Here is a 20,303-nt window from a genome sequence, read left to right as displayed (position 1 = left end):
CATCCCCAAATATTCAAGTGATCTTCATGGAAATTACACTATCAGACACAGCATATCAGAGAACCCTACTGTAGTGGTTTCAAGCTCTTATCTACAAATATGTAGAATTTCGCATTTTTGCCAGAAAAACTTTGGAAGAGGAATTATTTACTACTACTACTACTACTACTGACAACTCACCGCAGCATTAAGCAACCTGTGGCCAAAACAGCTACGCATGCTTCTCCTACATCCCAGTCTATTCAAAGACTCCCTCTCTACATCCTACCAGTTAATTTTTATTTTCTCACTTTCAGTTTATGTTTTTCTCGCCCGTTCATAAAGGCTTCCGGATGGGAAGCTGAAATGTCCTAACTTTTATTATCATTTTTGTATTAATTTTTTTTTCACTGTCTTAAAGATTAAATTTATAGGCAATAGTTATTGTTATTCGACCTTTCGACTATGGTTAGACCCTACCTGCTCAATTCCTTAAAACCGCACTATAGTTTAGATGTTGTGAATTTTAACGTTTTTTTCAATTTGATTTTTTTTTCAGAAAGTTAAAACTTTAGATATTTTAGGTTTTTTCTTTTATACATATGTAGAAACTTACCATCCTGGTACCAGCTCAGGTTCAGTGCAATCATTTGCTTCAGGATTGTAGACCATACCTTCTTCACAAGCAGCCAAGCGAACGTTAACTCCCCCTTCACAGACAAAGAATTTTTTACAGTCCTTTGGATTTGGAAAACGGGTATGGCCGCCAGCTGCAAGTAAATCTCCTTCTTCTATTGGTGGGCACGTAAATCCAATAAATGCTGAAAATTAAGTCAAACTCGCATTATAAAACAAAAAAGTCTAATAAGATTTATTTTGCATCATGATTGAAAAATATTCATCGACTATATAAATTAAAAATTGGATGCTATGTAGAATTGCTTTGGAGGTAATAATTTTTACCAGTACAAGCCCTTATTCTGCAATAATTTTTACTTTTGCAGAGCACTACAATCCTGGTGTAAAGCCCCACAATGACAATTTACTAATACTAGCTAGATTTAACTAGTGCTGATTAATACCAGTCAGATTTCCCATAAAAATTTTTTGATTGGCTGAAATTTTTTTTTTTAAATTTCTGATTGGCTTAAATTAGCGCTAATTAAATCTTGACATTGGTAAACTCTAATTGTGAATGGGAATTAATCAAGTAACGATTGAACTATATTTAACTTCAGAACTCTTTATACCGTAAATGATTTCAATACCTATAGAAGGGTTGTCATATCTTGATTCCTGTTCTGTTGGTTGTTTCATTCAATTATTTTGCAAACCAGCTTAGAATAAAGAATTTTTTTTTTCAAAAGGTTAATTTTGAAAACTTAAAGTAGGCTAGTAGCCCAACCCTTGTTTGTGGAAACTTTTGCTCCTTTGTGGTTTGACCTGAAAACTCATTTCAATTTCTGCTCGTTTTAGGATCTATTTACTCATCTATAGCAGTACCTGTTATCTTTGTGTTTGATTTGATTATCAGGGTCGTATCCAGGTTTTTTTTTCGAGAGGTGTCTGATACAAGGATTTTTTCGGGGGGAGGAGGGATTGCACAAAAAACCTCAAAAATGCATAAGGAATTTGCTTACATCCATTTTTGCTACGTTTCTACGAGTCACACAAACATTTCAGCGGGTTCAAACCCCCTAATCATCCCCTAGGTACAGCTTTGGTGATCATTTATTTTGATTCCTGTTCGTACTGGACTCTTTCTATCACTGATAGTAACTTCGAATTGTTTTGAGTTTGATTTATTATAATGTATGAATTAATTTCTGTTCGTCTGAATTTTAAACGTGGCACTTTGATTCTCTTTGAAAAAAATATTTTTGGAAATGCTTTTTTAAAATTAGCTCCTGTCCATTTTTAATTGACATAATTTTACTATTGGTTAACATTAGGAATATTTAATAAAAATCAGTTTTTTTTTTCTGCTGTAAAATTAAACCGTTCGATAGGAATTTAAATTTTGAAAAAAGTCTGAATATTCAGTCGAAATTATCAGCGGTAGTTTTACGAAGTAAATTCTTAGTAATATTTTTACTATAGAATTCCTAGTGAATTCCTAACGGATAGTGGATGAGTAGTGTCTTTTTTTAGGGCTAAAGCTATCCTGACCCAGCTTGTAGATACTCTTGAACAGAGACGTATCTTAACCCACTACTTTATTAAAAAAAGCTTTCTATGTTATATTTTATTCAAACTGTTTGCTTGTTTAAATAAATGCATGTCAAGGTCATTTATTAAGAAGAAATATGTCTTGTTGTCTTAAGAAAAATGTCTCTAACCAAAAAAAAAACACATTTGTTTCCATACTTTATTGTTTTAATTGAGACTCCGTTCGTTTAAGTGTCTAGATGGCCTGTAATTTTAAAACATTTTCGGATAAAAAATCAGACTTTCCCTGCTAACAATCGATACAATAATAATTAATATCTTAATAGTCCTCATTAATATCTGTTTGGTAAAGCCTACTTACCCTGCACATTCTACGCCAATCAACAACGTTTGGCCTATTTTAGGGTTTCACGAATCAATATAACTCATCCTTCAAGAAAAATTGTTGACAATTTTAGTACGAATCGGTATTTAGGATACAAAAGTTTTGGAACTTCTATTCCTTCCCTTAAATATAATATTGAAATGCCCCTTGCTCTCCCTAGGCACTTTCTGAAAGTTTAAACTTGACTTCTTACCTTTCCCAGTTGTTCCCGAGATATTACGCGCACGCTGTTTTATACACTGTACAAATATACTCTTTTTGCATAACCCCTTTACCGTGAATAAATTCAAAGTTACATTAGGGCTTATAGTGACAAAACATTTTAGACTGACCGGAAACACACATTTCATGACCCCACAGCCCCTCTCTCTAAATAAAAAATATGAAGTAATCTAGCCTTCTCTTCCTAACATCCTGAAAGTTTCAATTTAAACCCTAGATATTTCTGAGATATTGTACAAACGCCCTTTTGATAACATGGAAACACAAGTTTTTTTCGTTTAGCTTAACATTCCCGCTAACATGCACTGAAGTTTCAACTTAATAAACTTAGCTGTTCCTTAGATATCGTAAATGCACTCTTTTGACAAACTTAAACACACATAGTATCTGTTTACTTAATTAAATATCACCATCAGCATGCTCTGAAAGTTTAAACGTAATATCCTTGGCTGCTCCTGGGATATTGCACAGACCACCATTTGACTATCTAGGCATCTGGATATAAATAGTATCTTTTGATCTAGTTTGATATACCCCTTCCATCTTCCCCTAAAATTTTCAACTTAATACTTTATTTCGTTACTGAGATAGTGGAAATATGACATTTTTAAAACCTGGATGACACCTAAATTCTTTTGATTTGGTTCAATAGTTGTACTGGTAGTAGTATTATTAGCAGTAGTAGTAGTCGTAGCAGTAGTAGTCGTACTAGCAGTATTAGTAGTAATAGCAGGAGTAGTCATAGTAGTAGTACTAGTAGTAGTAGTAGCAGTAATAATAACAGTTGCAGCAGCAGTAATGGTAGTAGTAGTAATGGAAGTAGCTGTCGCAATTGCAATAATAGTAGTAGTCATAGTAGGAGTCGCAGTCTCAAGTAGTTGCAGTCACAGTCTCAAGTTACAGTCGCAAGTCGCAAGTCACAGTCGCAAGTAGTCAAATTCACAGCCACAGTAATAGTAGTAGCAGTAGCTGTAACAGTAGTAGTAGTAGTATACATATAGTGTCTTTTGGTTAATTAAACATTCCCCTCAACATACCCTGAAAGTTTTAACTTAATACCCTAAGCTATTCCTAATAGATTGTTAATAGGCAACATCCCCCTCAACATTCCTTGAAAGTTTCACCTTAATATCTTTTGCCCTTTTGGAGACCAAGGATTGACCAATCCCCCTTATTCGAATACCGAAACCTGAATGTTAACAATGGGCGACTTGCATAACCTTCTAGGGCACTAGAACTTCTATTTCCAATGAAATGGCCCCCCTACCCAAAAAATAAATTATACGATGCCTCCTTCCCTACAAATTAACCTAGAAATAAATAATAATGATACATTGAAACCTTATTGATCCTTACTTAAGAATCGCTCTTGCACTCTTTATGATTCAACCCCTTATATGCCTAGAAAAAGATAAGTAAAAGAAGCTATCATTTTAGTTATTTCTTCGCCTACAACACAAAGAACTGAACAATCTATTTTTATTGTCCGATGTCTTGAAAAGCTAATAATAATATATAATTAATTATCATTAATGATAATTGGCTTCTGGAACCAGGATACCAATGATTTTGGAAACTAGAAATACTTTAATGGCAAATAAGCAATTTCAATTTTTCTCCAAGAACTTAGGCAAACAAAGTGGAAACGGCTTTAGCTGCAGCATCACAGGTGCAGCTAAAAGCTGCACCTATTCAGGTCAAAGGAGTTTTTACTAAAAGAAAACAGTCTTTTTTTTTAACTTAGGCAACGGATGTAAAAACAACTTTACCTGCGGCATCACAACTTTCAGTCTGTTCCGGCCAATCACATCTCAAGGACTGTTCATTAAATGCCAAACCTTCTGGACAATTGAAGTCGTGCGCAACGCCTCCAACACAATTCCTAAAAGTGCCACAGTTTGCTTTGTCTCCAGTAAAATAAATACCCCAAGCATGCGGACATAATTCGGTTGACTGAGGCGGCTCTGTATAAAAGGATATTCATAAGTTCAGTATGAATGGTCTTTAGCTAATCGGAACTATTTTGCAGTGCTTTATTATTATTTATTATTAGAAATTAACGAAGAAAAAATGTAATAGTAATAACATGCACTTGAATACTGGCATACCCTTATCGTGGTTACATCAATAGCTCTAGGCTATCCAGGAGCAAGCCCCGTCCAAGGCTGCATCCTGGGGTGAAGAGAGGGGGGTTTGGACCCCCCCCCCCACTCAAATTCTATCCAACTCATAAAAACGTAACGAAATGCATACAAACAAATTGTCGATGCGATTCTTAAAGTTTTCTATTTTACCCCCCCCCCTGAAAAAAATCTTGGATGTGCCCTTGACCCCATCCCTTAGTAACCAAAATTAAATTTTCAAGTTTTCAATCAAAGTTTCTAATCAAATTTTCAAGTTTAAGAGAATCGTCATTTGACACTGATTCAGGAGTGGAAAATATTATCCATAGCTGTGGCGAATTATGCTACTCGACCAAGTGAAAGGCTGAAAGTTGCTGATACATTTGCAGACATTTTGAAAGTTTTAGACTACTGTGATAAGAATTCAGTGGAACTGCCGAAGTTTGTTATATACGAACCGGACGAAGTCCCCACAATTCCTGGCGAGGCAAGCGCTACGTTAACCCGCAAGGTAAATGATTTATGTCTAGAATTTAAGAATTTTGTGTCTATGGCTAAAGCACAGAGCCTATGTTGCCCTTCAGCGAGTAGTGTCCCAGGCCCCGCCAACCCTGTAACAGTCAATCCCCAGACATCCTATGCCGTTGTTCTTAAAATGCCAAAGTCTCTTGATAATCCCATTGCTCGCAAGCAGTTTTTGGATACCATCTGCCCCAACTCAGCCGAAATAAGTGAGCTAAAAAAGGTGAGACAGGACTGGAAATTATTCGTCAAGTCCAAATCTTCTGCTGAAAAGATCGTTGAGAAAATGAAAGTTAGTAAGCCTGAGGTCTCTGCCATGCTCAAAGAGAAAATGTTTATTGCTGTTTTGAAAAAGGTTCCGCCTAGTATGACCCAGACTAATATAGAATCCCTTGTTCCATGTGCATTAAAAGCAATAGAAATCGGTAGCTATGAGCGCTCCAAAGTGTTCAAGCTGTATTTCGGGACCAGTAAGGATCTCGAAGACTTTCTTGCAGTCTCAGTCCGAATCGGTTATGAGAAGCTGCCTGCTGAAGAATTCAAATTTCTCCCAAAAAGATGTTGTTCGTGCCATAGAGTTGGTCACTTAGCGACTAATTGCGTATTGACGCCTATATGTGGTCGTTGTGGTGCTTCTGATCACACATCCACGAAGGATAATTTGTGCACTAAAGATATGTACTGCATTATATGCAAAAAGAAAGGCCATACATGCTATAACATAAGATGTCCGGCTAATAAAGCGATAATCAATATGAATTCCCTACCAAAATGAATCTAGAACCCGCTTGTGCTAAGCATGCAGTTGCAACGTGGAATTTAAATGGAAATATCCTTAACCGGTCTATTTTTATCGAGGACCTTCTTTCAAGATATGATATTGTGTGTTTGCAGGAACATTTTGCAACCTCTCTCAGCCTTCCGTTATTGAACCTGTCACCAGACCATCAAGTTTTTACAGTTGCAGCCAAACGCTCTCGCACTCACGGCCGGCCATCTGGTGGCCTTGCGACTTACGTTAGATCCTCTCTATCAACTTCTATGTTTGACTCGGCATTAGACTTTCTCGCTATCAAAATGCATGATATTGTTATAGTGAATGTTTACCTCCCTACGGACTATCGTGATGATCGATCAGACAGACAGTTTGCCATAAGTATTGCAAGGCTATCCAAATGTATTGATAAAATAAAAAAGCATGGACTTTCGTGTCTGATAACAGGTGACTTTAACTGTGATCTTGAAAACCCGAGCGGCAACAACAGTTCAAGTTCTAATCGTGCTAATAGGTGATGAATTTATACTCGCGTCTAAGAATACGAATTTTTCATATATTCATAATTCGGGAAGTATGTCAAACCTAGATCATGTTATGCACACTCAATCACTTACACCGAGTGAGGTTCTTGTTTCTGATTCAAATTTTACATCCGACCATTTTCCATTGTTTTTCAATATTGATTTAAATAGTAGTGTTCCGCCTCCTCCTGGAAGGCTCCAGAAGCGTCCTTATTTTGTTTGTGATTGGAAACGTGCGTCTATGAGTTCATTTTAGTCGACTTGTGATGAACTTGTTTCAAAAATCTGCGTTCCTTTTGATCTGCTGATGGTTAGTTCTAAGAACCATCCGGCGGAATCACGAATTCGGTTGAATATTTATTGTGGTGAGCTTGTGCACGCATTACGTCTCGCTGAACAATCAGCTGTACCATTTAGACGGGTGTGGCCTGGTACCGAAGTACCAGGCTGGTCTGCAAATGTTAATCTTCAAAACGCGTGTAGTTCGGCAATATTCTGGCTTTCGGTTTGGCGTGAGGCTGGATGTCCTCGAGACGGGTGGGTGAATAAGGTTCGAATTCATAGTAAACGTAAATTCGCGAAAGAACTTTCACTACACCGTAGTGCAATTATTCGTTCTTCATCTCAGGCTATCCTTACCCACCCAAATAAACTTTGGTCTTCATTGTTTAAAGAAAGATCTCATGTAACAATGACCTCAATATCTCGAGATAATTGGGTTCAGCATTATAGAAATGAATTTTCGGCTCCTGATATCAAGCTACAAAAAAGCTTCGGTGTGAAACTGGATGATTTCTTCTCACGAAAGCGAGAAGAAAACAGTCCGGGTGTTAAAATTACGAGGTGTTCTATCCGTTCTGCTATTAGAAAACTAAAAAAAAAGAAATCGCGCGGTTGTGATGGTATATCAATTCAGCACCTGCTGTTTTGCAGCGAGCTGTTCCTTGAGCACCTTGCCCTGCTTTTTCAAATAATTTTTAACCTGGGTATAGTGCCTGATTCTTTTTCAATAGGAATATTAACACCTGTGCCTAAAAAGGGAAAGCCACTTAGCCAGTGCTCGTCTTTCCGACCTATAACTGTGGCTACAGTTTTTTGTAAGTTATTTGAGGCACTTATTGTCGATGAACTGCGGTCGAAATGCACAGTCCCAGACCATCAATTCGGTTTTCAGCCTAGTCTTGGTAGTGGTCACGCTCTTTCTGCTCTTGTTTCGGCTTTGATAGATGCTGAGAAAAGCGGTGAGAGCATAGCTCTCGCTGCACATGATGTCAGAAGGGCCTTTGATTCACTAATTCATGAGAAGATTATTTTAGATATGGGCCTAGTAGGTGTTGATCCAAGTATGTTAAACCCTTTATATGATATGTATAAAAATTTAAAAGCTAGGCTTAAGCTACCAATAACACCAAACCTGACAAATAACCCGGTACTCCCCGTTGAAAAAGGTGTAAGGCAGGGTGCATTGACATCACCTACCGCATTTAATAACAGCATCGTTAAACCACAATCTAAGTCAAATCTGACATACATTCTGAGAGGAATTGATCTATCGTTAATAAGCTATGCAGACGATGTACTTAATTTGAGCCGCCTCCTTCACGGTTTAGAGGAGAATTTTATCCAGCTTCAAGTAGAATATGGAAAAATAGGCCTTCAGTTTAACGAAAAGAAATCTGATGTGTTGTTATTTAATGCTAAGCAAGGGTCTGCTGTTGATGTTAGGCTGGGTGGTGCTACTGTTCGGCTTGCCGAACACATAGTTTATTTGGGGATCCCTATTGGTCGGTCTATGCTTGAAACACGTCATCTTTTGCAGAGTCATCTGGAGAAGCGGATCTCTTTAGCGTATAGCCGTGTTGTAGTTTATAAGCGTCAGTTTGATCGGCGGATTTTGGCCCATCTATATAATGCAATGGCACTTCCTCATTATCTGTATCTAAGTCCCTTTTGGAGGATTTTCCAAAAGGAAGATAAGAAAAAATTGCGGTCTACATATTATAAATATGCAAAGCACCTCTTACGGCTTCCACCATGGACAAGTAACCGTATTGTGACAAGTCGGTATGGGATCATCAACCCTAATGAAGCAATATTAGCCCAAATCGCCAGATATAACTCTAAAATTGTTACTCATCCTTGGGCAATTATTTTGAGGCAATAGGTTTTTTATTTTTTGTAGTTAGATACTCATGTGTTCTTTATTTTTCTTGTGTGTTGTGTATTCTTCTGTAGTGAGTTTTTTTTTTATGGGAATTAAATATGCATGTATGTATGTATGTATTCCTGTACAGTGATATTTAAAGTTGTATGTATGCAAAAGCGGTTCAGTGCTTCATCGAATGTTCTTTATAAATTATTCCATTGTTGTGATGTTTCTTTTTTTTTTTTTTTTCATATTCCTTTTTTTTGTCGTTTTGTCTGTATACTCCGTCTCTGTTTACTTTGTATTGTATGACGGGTTAGAAATAAAATAAATAAAATAAAATAAATAGCTATTAAACTTGATCTAAATTTAAAAGTAAAAGCACTGCTGAAGACAAATCTAGAAGATTGTCGAAATTGAGCATGAAACTCCTCAAGAATGATGGTGGATCAAAATAAAAAATTCACCGTTGGAACCCTTCTGTAGAGTTTTCAAGTTCTTATATACGAAAATATGGTCTTTTCTCTTTTTTCCCCAGGGTGATCATATCGAGCCAGTGATCCTAAAAAATCTGGAGAGGGCTCATTTTATCAAAAATCAAAGTTCTACTGCCCTTTTTAAGCGACAAAACTATTGGAGAACAGCTAGCCCCCCTCCTACGCCCCTTTTTTCTCAAAGCCCTCCGATCAAAATTTTGAGATTGCCAGTTTGTTCAGCATAGTCCAAAGACCCGATAATTATGCCTCTGAGGATGACTTGACTCTCAACAGCCCCCAGAAGAAACACTGCAAGCCATGAAATTTGCCCATTGCTTACATATAGTGTTGGCTATTGGGGAGTATACAGATATTTTTCGGGAGTACGGGAGAATTCTATGGCGAGGGGGTGGGGGCTGATTCTTAAGTTGGAGGATTTTTCCATGGAGGATGCTTTTGTTGGGGAAGGAAATTTTTCATGGAAGGGAAGCTGGATTTTTTAACTTTATTTAAAAGACGATCAGAAATTAAATAGAAAAAAACAGTTTTTTTCAAATGAAAGTAAGGAGCAGCATTAAAACTTAAAATGAACAGAAATTATTACATATATGAGGGGGTTACCCCCTCCTAGATAATTCGCTCTTTACGCTAATTTTTTTTTAGAACTTTAAAAAAACTTATTATTCTAATTAAATGGCCCTTGTGTTTCAGGAATTATTCCTAAATAATTGGAGCAAAAGTCAAACTTAAGCGTAAAGAGCGAGGTATTGAGGAGGGGGCAATTAAGGACGTGATAATTTTTGTTTCTTCTAAGTTTTAATGTGCTCCTGGCTTTCGGTTGGAAAACACTTGTTTTTTGTTTTTTTTATTTGATCGCTCAAAGAACCAGCAAAGTTTATTCAAAGCGGCACATATAATTCTGCCATGGACTGTTTTTACTTATTGGTGGCACAGGATGGAACTTTTCGCTCACAAAGAACATGACTACATTCATTCTATGTTCTGAACAGTAACTCCCTACCCCCAGTTTTTGGGGTCTCCCCATATTTCTCCGAAAGAAAAGTGGATTCTCCGAAATCGCCCTGAAAACCAACGTTAGAAGAGATTAAGGATTTTTATTCGTGCTAAAATTTGTAATTTACCAAAATTAATTTTCGGAGAGACTTCTGAAAGGCCGATTTTCATTTAAATGAAAAATAATACCCCAAAAACTCAGGAATAGTAGAAGCATGATCCTGATTAATAAGTATAAATGTCTAACAAAAGAAATAGGTAATGTACACCCGTTTGTATGTTTGCAACCATGCATAGGAATATTCCATTTAAAAAATGGTATCATTTAAGGCCTATCAAAAAGAGACATCCAGCATATATAGGTTTTGCCACTTTGGGTCTCTCAATAAACAATAAATTTTGGTAATAAATATTTTAATGAGCTGTTTTACTCAAAATTAATTCGCATGGCACACTTAGTGGGTTTGGACCTTAAATTACGGCTGTTGACTAAAATTGACGCTGCTAATTTTAAGGCAAGTTTAGTTGTGACATGGTCTGAACGTCAAAAATAACAAATTTTGGTCATCAGCATCTCAATCAGCTCTCTTTACTCGTACCCAACAGGACACAAACCAGGACTTAGTGTGTTTTGACCCTGAGTTACGGTTCTTGTCTAGATCTGACTTGACTAAGGTCGAGTTAACAGTTGCTCTGACAAGGTTTGAATGTCAAAAGATTGCCTATTTGTTAGGAAGTTTTGTTTGCCAAAATAGTCACAGCATTTTGTCAAGGTTTTGATAACATTTTGTCAAAAGCAATTTCCACAACTAGGTAAAAAAGAATGAAAATGCTAACTTGTTAATCGACATATGGAGTTCAAGAATGTAAGGAATTGGTTGGTCACAACATCTAAAATGGCAAGAAGAACTTGGTCAACAAAATATTAATTCTTGTCGTATAAGCGTCGTTGCTTTTCCGGTTAGGTTATTGAAAAATTTTTGTCTATTTTGTCTAACAATTCGTTTTTCAACGTTTGCCAAACAAAATAAAATGTCATTGCTTTTTCGGTTGGGTTTGTGACAAACCTTTGTCATTTTTTGTTGCATCTACATCTACAGTAATTGTAGATTAATTTTTAGGTTGTATATGTAGGTTCTATTGTAGGTTTCAACAGTAATTATCAGGTAGTTTATAAAATTATTGTTGCTTTAAGTTATTGAAAAATTCTCCGCACAAAGAATTCTTTGCTCATCAAGTTGGCTCCGATCGAATACTGCTAGTTGAATAATACAAAATCCTTCAATGCACGCTTTACTCCATAAATGAGTTTAAATTGATATGTATAAATTCTAAAATACAACTGTTGACACAATATTTGGTTCTCCAACCCACTCACACTGCTAAAAAAAAAAAAATGTTCTCAAGGACAAAGCTTTAAAAATGTAAACTCCTAAATTAATGGATTTTAAAACACGTTGAGATTGAGTGTTAAACATAAGTCGGCGTCCTTCTGACTACCACACATTGTTTTATTACACGTAATCTTGATTAATATACCAGCGTTAGATTGATAAAGAGATGTATCTCCAATGTTTTTTTTTCGTTCTCAACATATAAAACTAACGATTTTAGCAACTTATTCACTCCTGGTGCATCAAATGGATTGAAATCCTAACTTCAAGGTAGGTATTTTGATTAGAACAGTCGGTAGGTCTAGAAAAATCCCTTTGGGTTGTCATTATTCTTGAAGCCCGGGCGGACCCCGGGAATCCTTGTAGCCTCTCAATGCTCTTGATCATAAATTCAAGACAGCTTTTTTTTTCAAAATTATCAAAATAATAAATAGAGCTATTCCGGACCGAAATATTTTTCCTTAAGCAATGAGTTTTGAAATTTTGTGGATAATAATCATTTAATTCAGATAATCATTTGAGATTAATTATGATTTAATTCAGGGTCTGTTCAAAATTTGTAATATTATGTTAACATTAAATATATATTATGTATTATATATTAATATAATATATAATTATATATTATGTATAATTATATATAATTATATTATATATAATTATAATATATATTACATATAATTATATTTAATTATAATACATAATTATATATTATTTTAATATTATGTTTAACATTAAATATATATTATGTATAATAATAAGTGGATAATAAAAGAAAATTGTTGCGCTGATCCGTTTTGATTTTGAATATTCTGGCCGGCTATATACAAATTTATTTTTTTGGGTGGGGGGGAGGGCAGACGCAATAATCATAAAAACGGGCGAATTATATGGAAAATATAGGAATTTGCACGCAAATCGTACCATCTCAATTTTTCAGGAGGCGCCAATCTGAAGACTCCCCTTCTTGTATATATGCCTTGGATCAAAACAATAGAAGACATTAGGCCCTGTGGCATTTTTATTCCTTCATTTTGGTCTTTTTTATCTTTATCACGTAGAAGGTCATTTCCACTTTTATAGCTTTTACAGCTGAACTATACGAACGAATAATTGCAATCGAAAGAAAGAAGAACACTAAAACTGTTACTGAATTTTATTATATTATATTTTTAAATATTTTATAATATTTAAATTATATTTTTTAAATGTTTAAACATTTTAATATTTAAAATAATATTTAAAATATTTAAAATATATTTAAATTTTTATATTTTATATTATATTTTATTATAACTGACTTGATTTAGAGGTCTTGCCATAACTTGTAGGGTTTGGATAAGAGATCCGAATAAACAAGAGACAACTAAAAACAGAAACCGACTTCCCTGGACATCTTAGAAAAAACGTTTAAATTCTCTCGTTTTGTACGGAAGATAGAAATATTCAGATTTAATGAAACTTAAATCATTAGAAAGCATGAATTTTACTTTTTTGATTTAACGGAACAGAATTTTGTTTTTTAAAACTCCCTAAGAAAATCAGGCATACCAGATTGAAAAAAAAACTCAGCTACTCAGAGTTCCCTTTTGTGCTACCCACTTTGCTTGAAGACCTTGCGACACAGGATGTCCATTATTTATATATTCATGCTTTCTCCATTTTCCTGACATTCCATTTAATTTCGTATGGTCTATCGCTCAATTAATTCTTGTACAAGTCCATCTTCCCCTCTGCTAAACATAAAGCATTTTCGCTAACATTACTAACTGCATTTTTAGCTTTCCTCCCTAAGACACAATTAGCAACTTCACAAATTATTTACCTAAAATTCTTCCATCCATCTTCTACATTGTCAAATTTTAAACTTTTCGCTTTCGATCCAACATTCAATGGAAAGTTCATCTCAAATTCTTATTCTGGAGTCTACCAATGTCATAGCTTCCAGGAAGGTAGTTTCCCTTCCTAAATTAAATATTAGCTTTAAATTAACCCTAGACACTACTAGATGGTGATCTTCAATTTTAACATAGATAATAGTACTCATATATACCCCAACATCTTCTATTGATCCTGCCAGTCTTCCGTTTACCATAACATAATCAATAAGGTTAGCTCTTGTACCATCTTGTGAACACCATGTTAACTTATGGACCATTTTAGACCCATAGGATACCATATATCCCTATTTCTACCGACCTTGGAATTAGAATCCCCAAATAAAATACCATATTTCCACCTGGGACCTTTTTTATTTATTCCTGTAGCCTTAAGTAAAATTCATCTGCGTTACTACCATCTCCATCAGTCAGTTCTACGTGGGGATCATATCTAATACATTATCATATCTTATATATTTTGTGTATATTTTTGTATATCTTGATATATATGTGTTTCATACATATCGAATTTCTAATATCATGTTTAGAATATTTTCATGGAGTTTGCCTTCCGAAATGTACTTTTGTATATATCCTTATCATTCAAACAAATATTTTGACTTTCAACTTCATATCACGTTCGCCATGACGAGACACTTAGCATCTTTCAATATACTGACAATTCGGTCAATCCAAGCAGCCCCCATACCCATTGTTTAACACAATGTCCATCATGCAGGACTGCATCCACCCTCCATGTTCAACTCAAAACACAGCAATCGATTCACCTTTATCTTAGATTTTATCAACGAGCCCTTGGTCCTAGAGAATGAAACCTGCGTAATTGGTTAATTTGCATAAAAAAGAGATAGTTCTGAGGATCCTATAATTGTTTAACGAAAAAAAAACAAAAACTTTGAGCAATCCCAGTTCCAACAAAGTATACTATTCTCACATTACAAATCAAAATCGTAGATATACTTTTTCATTTGAAATTCTAGTCGTTTCCATAGGCTTATTTCATATCTTTTAAAAAGACTAAAATACTCTTAACCAATACAACCCGTAGTAGAAAAAAAACAACATCAAACAATCAAACCATCAAATATATTCCTAACCATGAAGCGAAAAATACCACATTTTGAAATTTCTTGGCTCGGGAATCAAACTTCTATTGAAGAGAACCGGTTTTACTTTTTTGAGGTGGTACCCTTTTTCTAAAAAATTATCCAAATTTTACGTAACACTTTTTCGTATTTGGATTTAGCATAAAATGGACATTTTTTTGCACGCTTTTTTTCCAGATTTCTGTTTTTAGAATCTTGGCTACTATTGGTAGGGGTGTTCTTTACCTATAATTCACTACCAAAAACGCTATGATTGGTATATAAACAAGTGGCTAAAATTGAGTTACTAGTAATCACTTAGATGACTTAGAAATATGCTGTAACCTTCGTTTGAAGTGCCTTTTTTTATTGACAGTTGAAATTGCGATTGACATTGGTAAGTAATTTATAAAGACACGCAAAGACAACATGGCCTTCTTCGCCCTTTGGTTTTCCCATTTTTGTCCTTTCACCTGTTAGATAAAATTTAAAACCTAAACCTAGAGGCTATTATTTTTTACACTGTTGAAGAAAGGCCTAACCATTTACATACGATGAAGGCTTTAGAAAATGTTTGAAGGAACAAAAGCTACGAAAATAATATTGAAAACTAATTCTATGACATTTTTAAAATAGGTATAAAATCGTAAACATTAAATATTTTCGTATAATGAATTATCCAACCCTGTATTGAATAAGCTCATGGCAGTGTTGAAATTTTGACGTCCAATAGTATTTTTATAAAAAGAATAAAATATCAGTCAGTGTAAAATGAAGACTTTTTTTTTTTAATTTGACCTTGAAAAATATTTGGTAGCTTTAGCAGTAACAGATTTAACTTATTAACCTGAAAGTGATCTTCTGAGATTTGATAGCCTCTGTCCCATCTTGCTAGAGAAGCCATCGAAAAATCAATAGGGCTAAGATTAGTTCAAAATTTGATAAACAGGTGCCTATACCACCGTCTAAGAAAATTGAGACCCAGATATCCCTCCCCTGCGTAAGTACCTGGTGCTCACTTTAGGGGATACTGGTGCTATATCAATCCAGTAATACAAAATAATGATGAATGTAAGGTAATTACAAAAATATAAGATAAAGATTAAAACATTAACTAATTAATTATCATTATTTTACGGTTATGAAGAAAACACTAACCATTCTTCACAACTGATAAACAAAAGAGTCAATACACTTTAGGATTTGTTAAAGCAACACCAATCAGCATGAAATATGTATGAGAATTACCTCATGCATGAGCGCGGCAACTTTAGCAAATGCTAACACGACTATAGATTTTGTTAATTAGCTGAATGCATCAGTTATACTGAATTTTTTAACTGAAAAAAAGTAAGTGCCTGGTGCTCACTTCAAAAGGGTAAAGGTGCTGTATAAATCCAATAATGTAAAATAATGATGAACATAAGTTAAGATTAAATCATTAACTAAGTAATTATCACTATGTTACACTTTTGTAAAAGGTCTAAGCATTTATATACGAAAAAGGTGTAGAAAATTTTGGAATGAGCAAAAAAAGTGGTAACCTTTACGATTTGTCTCAGCGACACTTACCAGTGGGATCTATTTATCAAATGAGATTTGTTCATAGGCTTGGTGATTTTAACAGATGTAACCACGACTATCACACGATCCTAAAACTCTTTCAGCTGAATATATCAGATTTTTAAACTTCAATCAAATCTTGATTTATAAATGCAGTAGATTGAATGCGTCAGATTTTTTAACCTATAACTATCAGATTTCTTGTCATTAGATATTTTACATCAGATTTGTTATAATCATTGGATTTATAATCAACAGATTTTTTAACTTATCATCATCAGATTTTTATTATCAGATATTCTCCATCAGATTTTTGTAATCATCAGACTTGTAATTGTTATATTTTTTTAACTTGAAAGCATCACAGTTTTTAATTTATAATCATCAGATTTTTTTATCATCAGATATTTTGCATCAGGTTTTTTATAGTCATCAGACCTAGAAACATCAGATTTTTTAACTTATAATTTAGATATTTTACATCGCATTTTTTATAATTATCACACTTATAATTATCAGATTGTTTACCTTGAGTCCATCAGATTTTTTAACTTATAATCATCAGATTTTTTATAGTCAGATATTTTACCTTAGACTTTTTATAATCATCAGACTTAAAATCATCAGATTTTTAACTTGAATGCATCAGATTTTTGAATTTATAATAAAAATTTTTCACTTAAAAAAAATCATAGCTAAATTTTACGGGTCACTGTTCTGCTTCCACAGTCCACATCAATGGGGTAATCGCAAGGGTTCCTCGTCCATACTGCATTGTCATTGAAAAGTAAGCCATCTAGACATAGTTCCTCTGTTGCAACACCATCTATACACGTGTAATATTTATCACACTGCTTCGAATCGGGGAAATAACCATTTGGTTCGGGACATGTAAACGATTGTGCACTTGCTGGAAAAATAGTAAATCAAAAGGGTATCTAGAGAACTGGGCTTGTTTAGACTAGGTTCAAACCCATGCTTTCACGAAATAAACACATTGTTAGTACTAGTGGCATCAATTCACGAAGAAGTAAGGTGGGGAGGGGGCGAGGAATTTTTTAAGGGAATATGCAAATAAAGATTTTTCCAAAATCTAGGGGGATATCCTTTTTCTATTTCTTATGAAGATTCAAAGAGGCATTTTAATATGCTAGGGGGGATTTTCTCCCCTTCCAATTGGTGCCTCCGTTTAGTATCTGAAACGGCTGTTTCAGATTTAAGACCATCAAGAGGAAGCCCAAAACGAAGAAATTACAAAAAGATATAAACAGAAACAAATATAAATATAAATAAAAGAACTGACAATTGTGCTAAAGAAATGTTCAAATGTGTAACTAAAGAGAGAGCAAAGGGATTTAACCCTCAAGAAAACTCACTGCTTTCTAAACATATCTTGCTGCTTTCAAAGGTAGTTGGGCATTCTCCCTCTCTCCTAGAAAATTCCTCACCACACTTATGTGATTATTCACCTATATATCATTTTTTTTCTCCGTTTCTTATTTTGCTAAGCTGGCTGAAAGTCTGAGTTAATATCAGGTTATTTTTATAGCTTTGGAAAAGTTTTAGCTTATCTGATGATTGTTGCGTTTGTTTGATTTATTCAATGACAAACTTTGTTGCTGATGTTAAACGAATTAATATTTATTAAAAATACAACCTCAGAAGCAGAAACGAAATTTGGAAAAAGAAAGAAACTGGTCCTTCAATTGGTCTTAAAAAGTCGTCAAGTTTGGAATCGTTATAAACTAGGGCGGATGAAGTAGGTAGAAGGTATTCCGTCCTGTCTTTCTTATTGGTAGCTTAAAATAAAAGATGTTAAATATCATCTGGTTGTTTTTTTTACTAAATATTTTTGGGTCGAGGCTGATTATTCAAAATACGAAATAGGCGTTAATAGTATAAGCTCATCTTGATAAAATCTCAACATAATAAAAAATCATCTTAGCTATGGAAACTCAAATAACCTTGTTGGGCTAGTACCACGTCTTCCTCCGGCTTGTTCAATTTGAAAATTTACGCCATCTATGTTTACCGTTAGGAACCCATAAATTATACTCCGAGTTTTCATACCTTAACCACTATTTTACTATGTTGATTAATTGCTGAAGTCTTAAAGTTCTTTGAAAGATACTTCTGATTTAAATTTGACGACCCTTATGATTGAGCAGTCTTTCTCAAAAGAATTGTGACAAGAAGTCAAACTTTATCGTAAAGAGTGAGGGATGAGGAAAAGGTTGTCCATCTGATAAAGTTTTGATGTTGCTCCTTAATTTTAGTTGAAAAAACTTTTTTTTAAGTTTTATTTATCCTATTGTTTAGGATAAATAAAAATTAAATTACATGGCGGTGATGAATGTAAACTTCAGATTTTCTTCTTATCTTTTTTCTGTATATCGGTGGTTTTATCTTGTGGCAGGTCACTCTAGGCCAGGGGTTTAGTTGTTGATGGTTGACAAGTGAAATCGTCAAGCCAAGGGCCCAGTTAGTTGATCTAGGCTCTCCTGAAAAAGTTGATTTTACGCAATAGTCTGCTTCTCAAAACACCAGCGGCGATGGGAATATGTGGAATAGGCTTCTGAATTTTTTTGAATATTTCAAATAAATAATTTTTATTAAATAAGAGAACGAGTTTATTTCAACAAAAACTATGGAGCTACATTAAATCGTATAGCGAACAGAAATTATTCCGTATATGACGAGGAATACCCCTCCTCAATACCTCGCTGTTCACACTGAAGTTTTTTGAGTACTTTGAAAAAGTCTCTTATTCTAGTTAAACGGCCTTTGTTTTTCAAGAGTCCTTCTTTAAGAACTAGGAAAAAAAAGTTTGATTTTAGCATAAAGAGCGATGCTTTGACGAAGAGGCATCCCCAGGGCCGTATCTAGGATTTTTTCGGGGGGTGCTTTACATAAGGATATTTTTCGAGGGGTAGCTTACACAAAAAGCTGAAAAAAACGCATAATTTTCTTATAACCGTTTGTCTTACGTTTTTACGAGTCAGAAAAATATTTTGGGGAGAGGAATCAAACCCCCAGCCCCCTGGATATGGCCTTGGGCATCCTCCCCACATAAGGAATAATCTCTGTTTGTTTTAAGGGCTACTGTTGCTCCTTTCTTTCGGTTAAAAAAGCTGTTTTTTTAATTTAATTCCTGATCATTTTTAAAGTGCCAGGAAACATGCTTCCACCTCCATGGAAAACTCTCCCAAGATAATTTCTCTATAGAAAGTTTCTCTCGTGTAAAATCCCTTCCTCCGGAAAATTCCCGACGGAAAATGTCTTGTGGACAATTCTGCTTGGAAAATTCTCCTTATCCTACTTTCATTGGAAAAAAAGGCTTGTTTTTTTGTTATATTTCTAGTAGTTTTTCAAATCATACCAAAAATCACACCTCTGTGGGAATCTCCGGGAATCTCCTCCCACTCCCAATGAAAATTTTTTCCCGTGGAAAAATCTGCCATGGGGAATTTCTTCTGCGCAAAACTTTCCCACAAAAAATTGTTCCCTAAGAAAATCCCCTCCCCCCAGGGAAAGATTTCTTAGACAATTCCAGCCCAGCTGAAAATTTCCCATCGGAAAATTCCCTCAGAACATCTCCACATGTAAATTTGAGTCGTCAAAGAGAAAGTTAAGATAAACTACGAGAATTTTGAATAGGATTACTGGCAGATTTCCCCTGTGTAAAATTTCCCCTCTAGAGTTCACCCCCTGAAACTTTTCTCCCAACGGATAATTTGCTCCATGGAAAATCCCCCCCGTAGAGAACCCCCCTCCCCCAAAAACATATGTATATATTATATATTTGGCCACAGATGGGACAAATGTAGACGGGGTTCTCCGAAGAACTGGCACAAGACCGCTCATCATGGAAGACCATCATTCAGAAGCTCTGATTAGATGCCGGGTGAGGCGGAAACGTCTGGTCCTGCTGCAAGTACGTGTAAGTAAGTGCCCAATATCAAATACTGTACGTAAACCTTGGGCAAATTCTGTAACTTACAGCCCTTTCCCTGTCGAGGGTCTGT

General features: G+C 34.9%; 1 protein-coding gene across 1 annotated transcript in view; it reads right to left on the bottom strand.

The window, feature by feature from the left end:
• Positions 1-20,303, bottom strand: part of LOC136037387 (protein obstructor-E-like) — a 33,005-nt gene that overhangs the window by 4,412 nt on the left and 8,290 nt on the right. Inside the window, exons 2-4 of the mRNA XM_065720118.1 lie at positions 16,985-17,188; positions 4,525-4,719; positions 596-800 (exon numbers count right to left, since the gene is read on the bottom strand). Of these exons, the coding sequence (XP_065576190.1) occupies positions 596-800; positions 4,525-4,719; positions 16,985-17,188 (604 nt within the window). The remainder of the gene's footprint in view (positions 1-595; positions 801-4,524; positions 4,720-16,984; positions 17,189-20,303) is intronic.

This window comes from Artemia franciscana, chromosome 16 (assembly GCF_032884065.1).
Source record: "Artemia franciscana chromosome 16, ASM3288406v1, whole genome shotgun sequence".
NCBI classification, from domain to species: domain Eukaryota; kingdom Metazoa; phylum Arthropoda; class Branchiopoda; order Anostraca; family Artemiidae; genus Artemia; species Artemia franciscana.
This window is presented reverse-complemented; position numbering and strand designations above follow the sequence as displayed.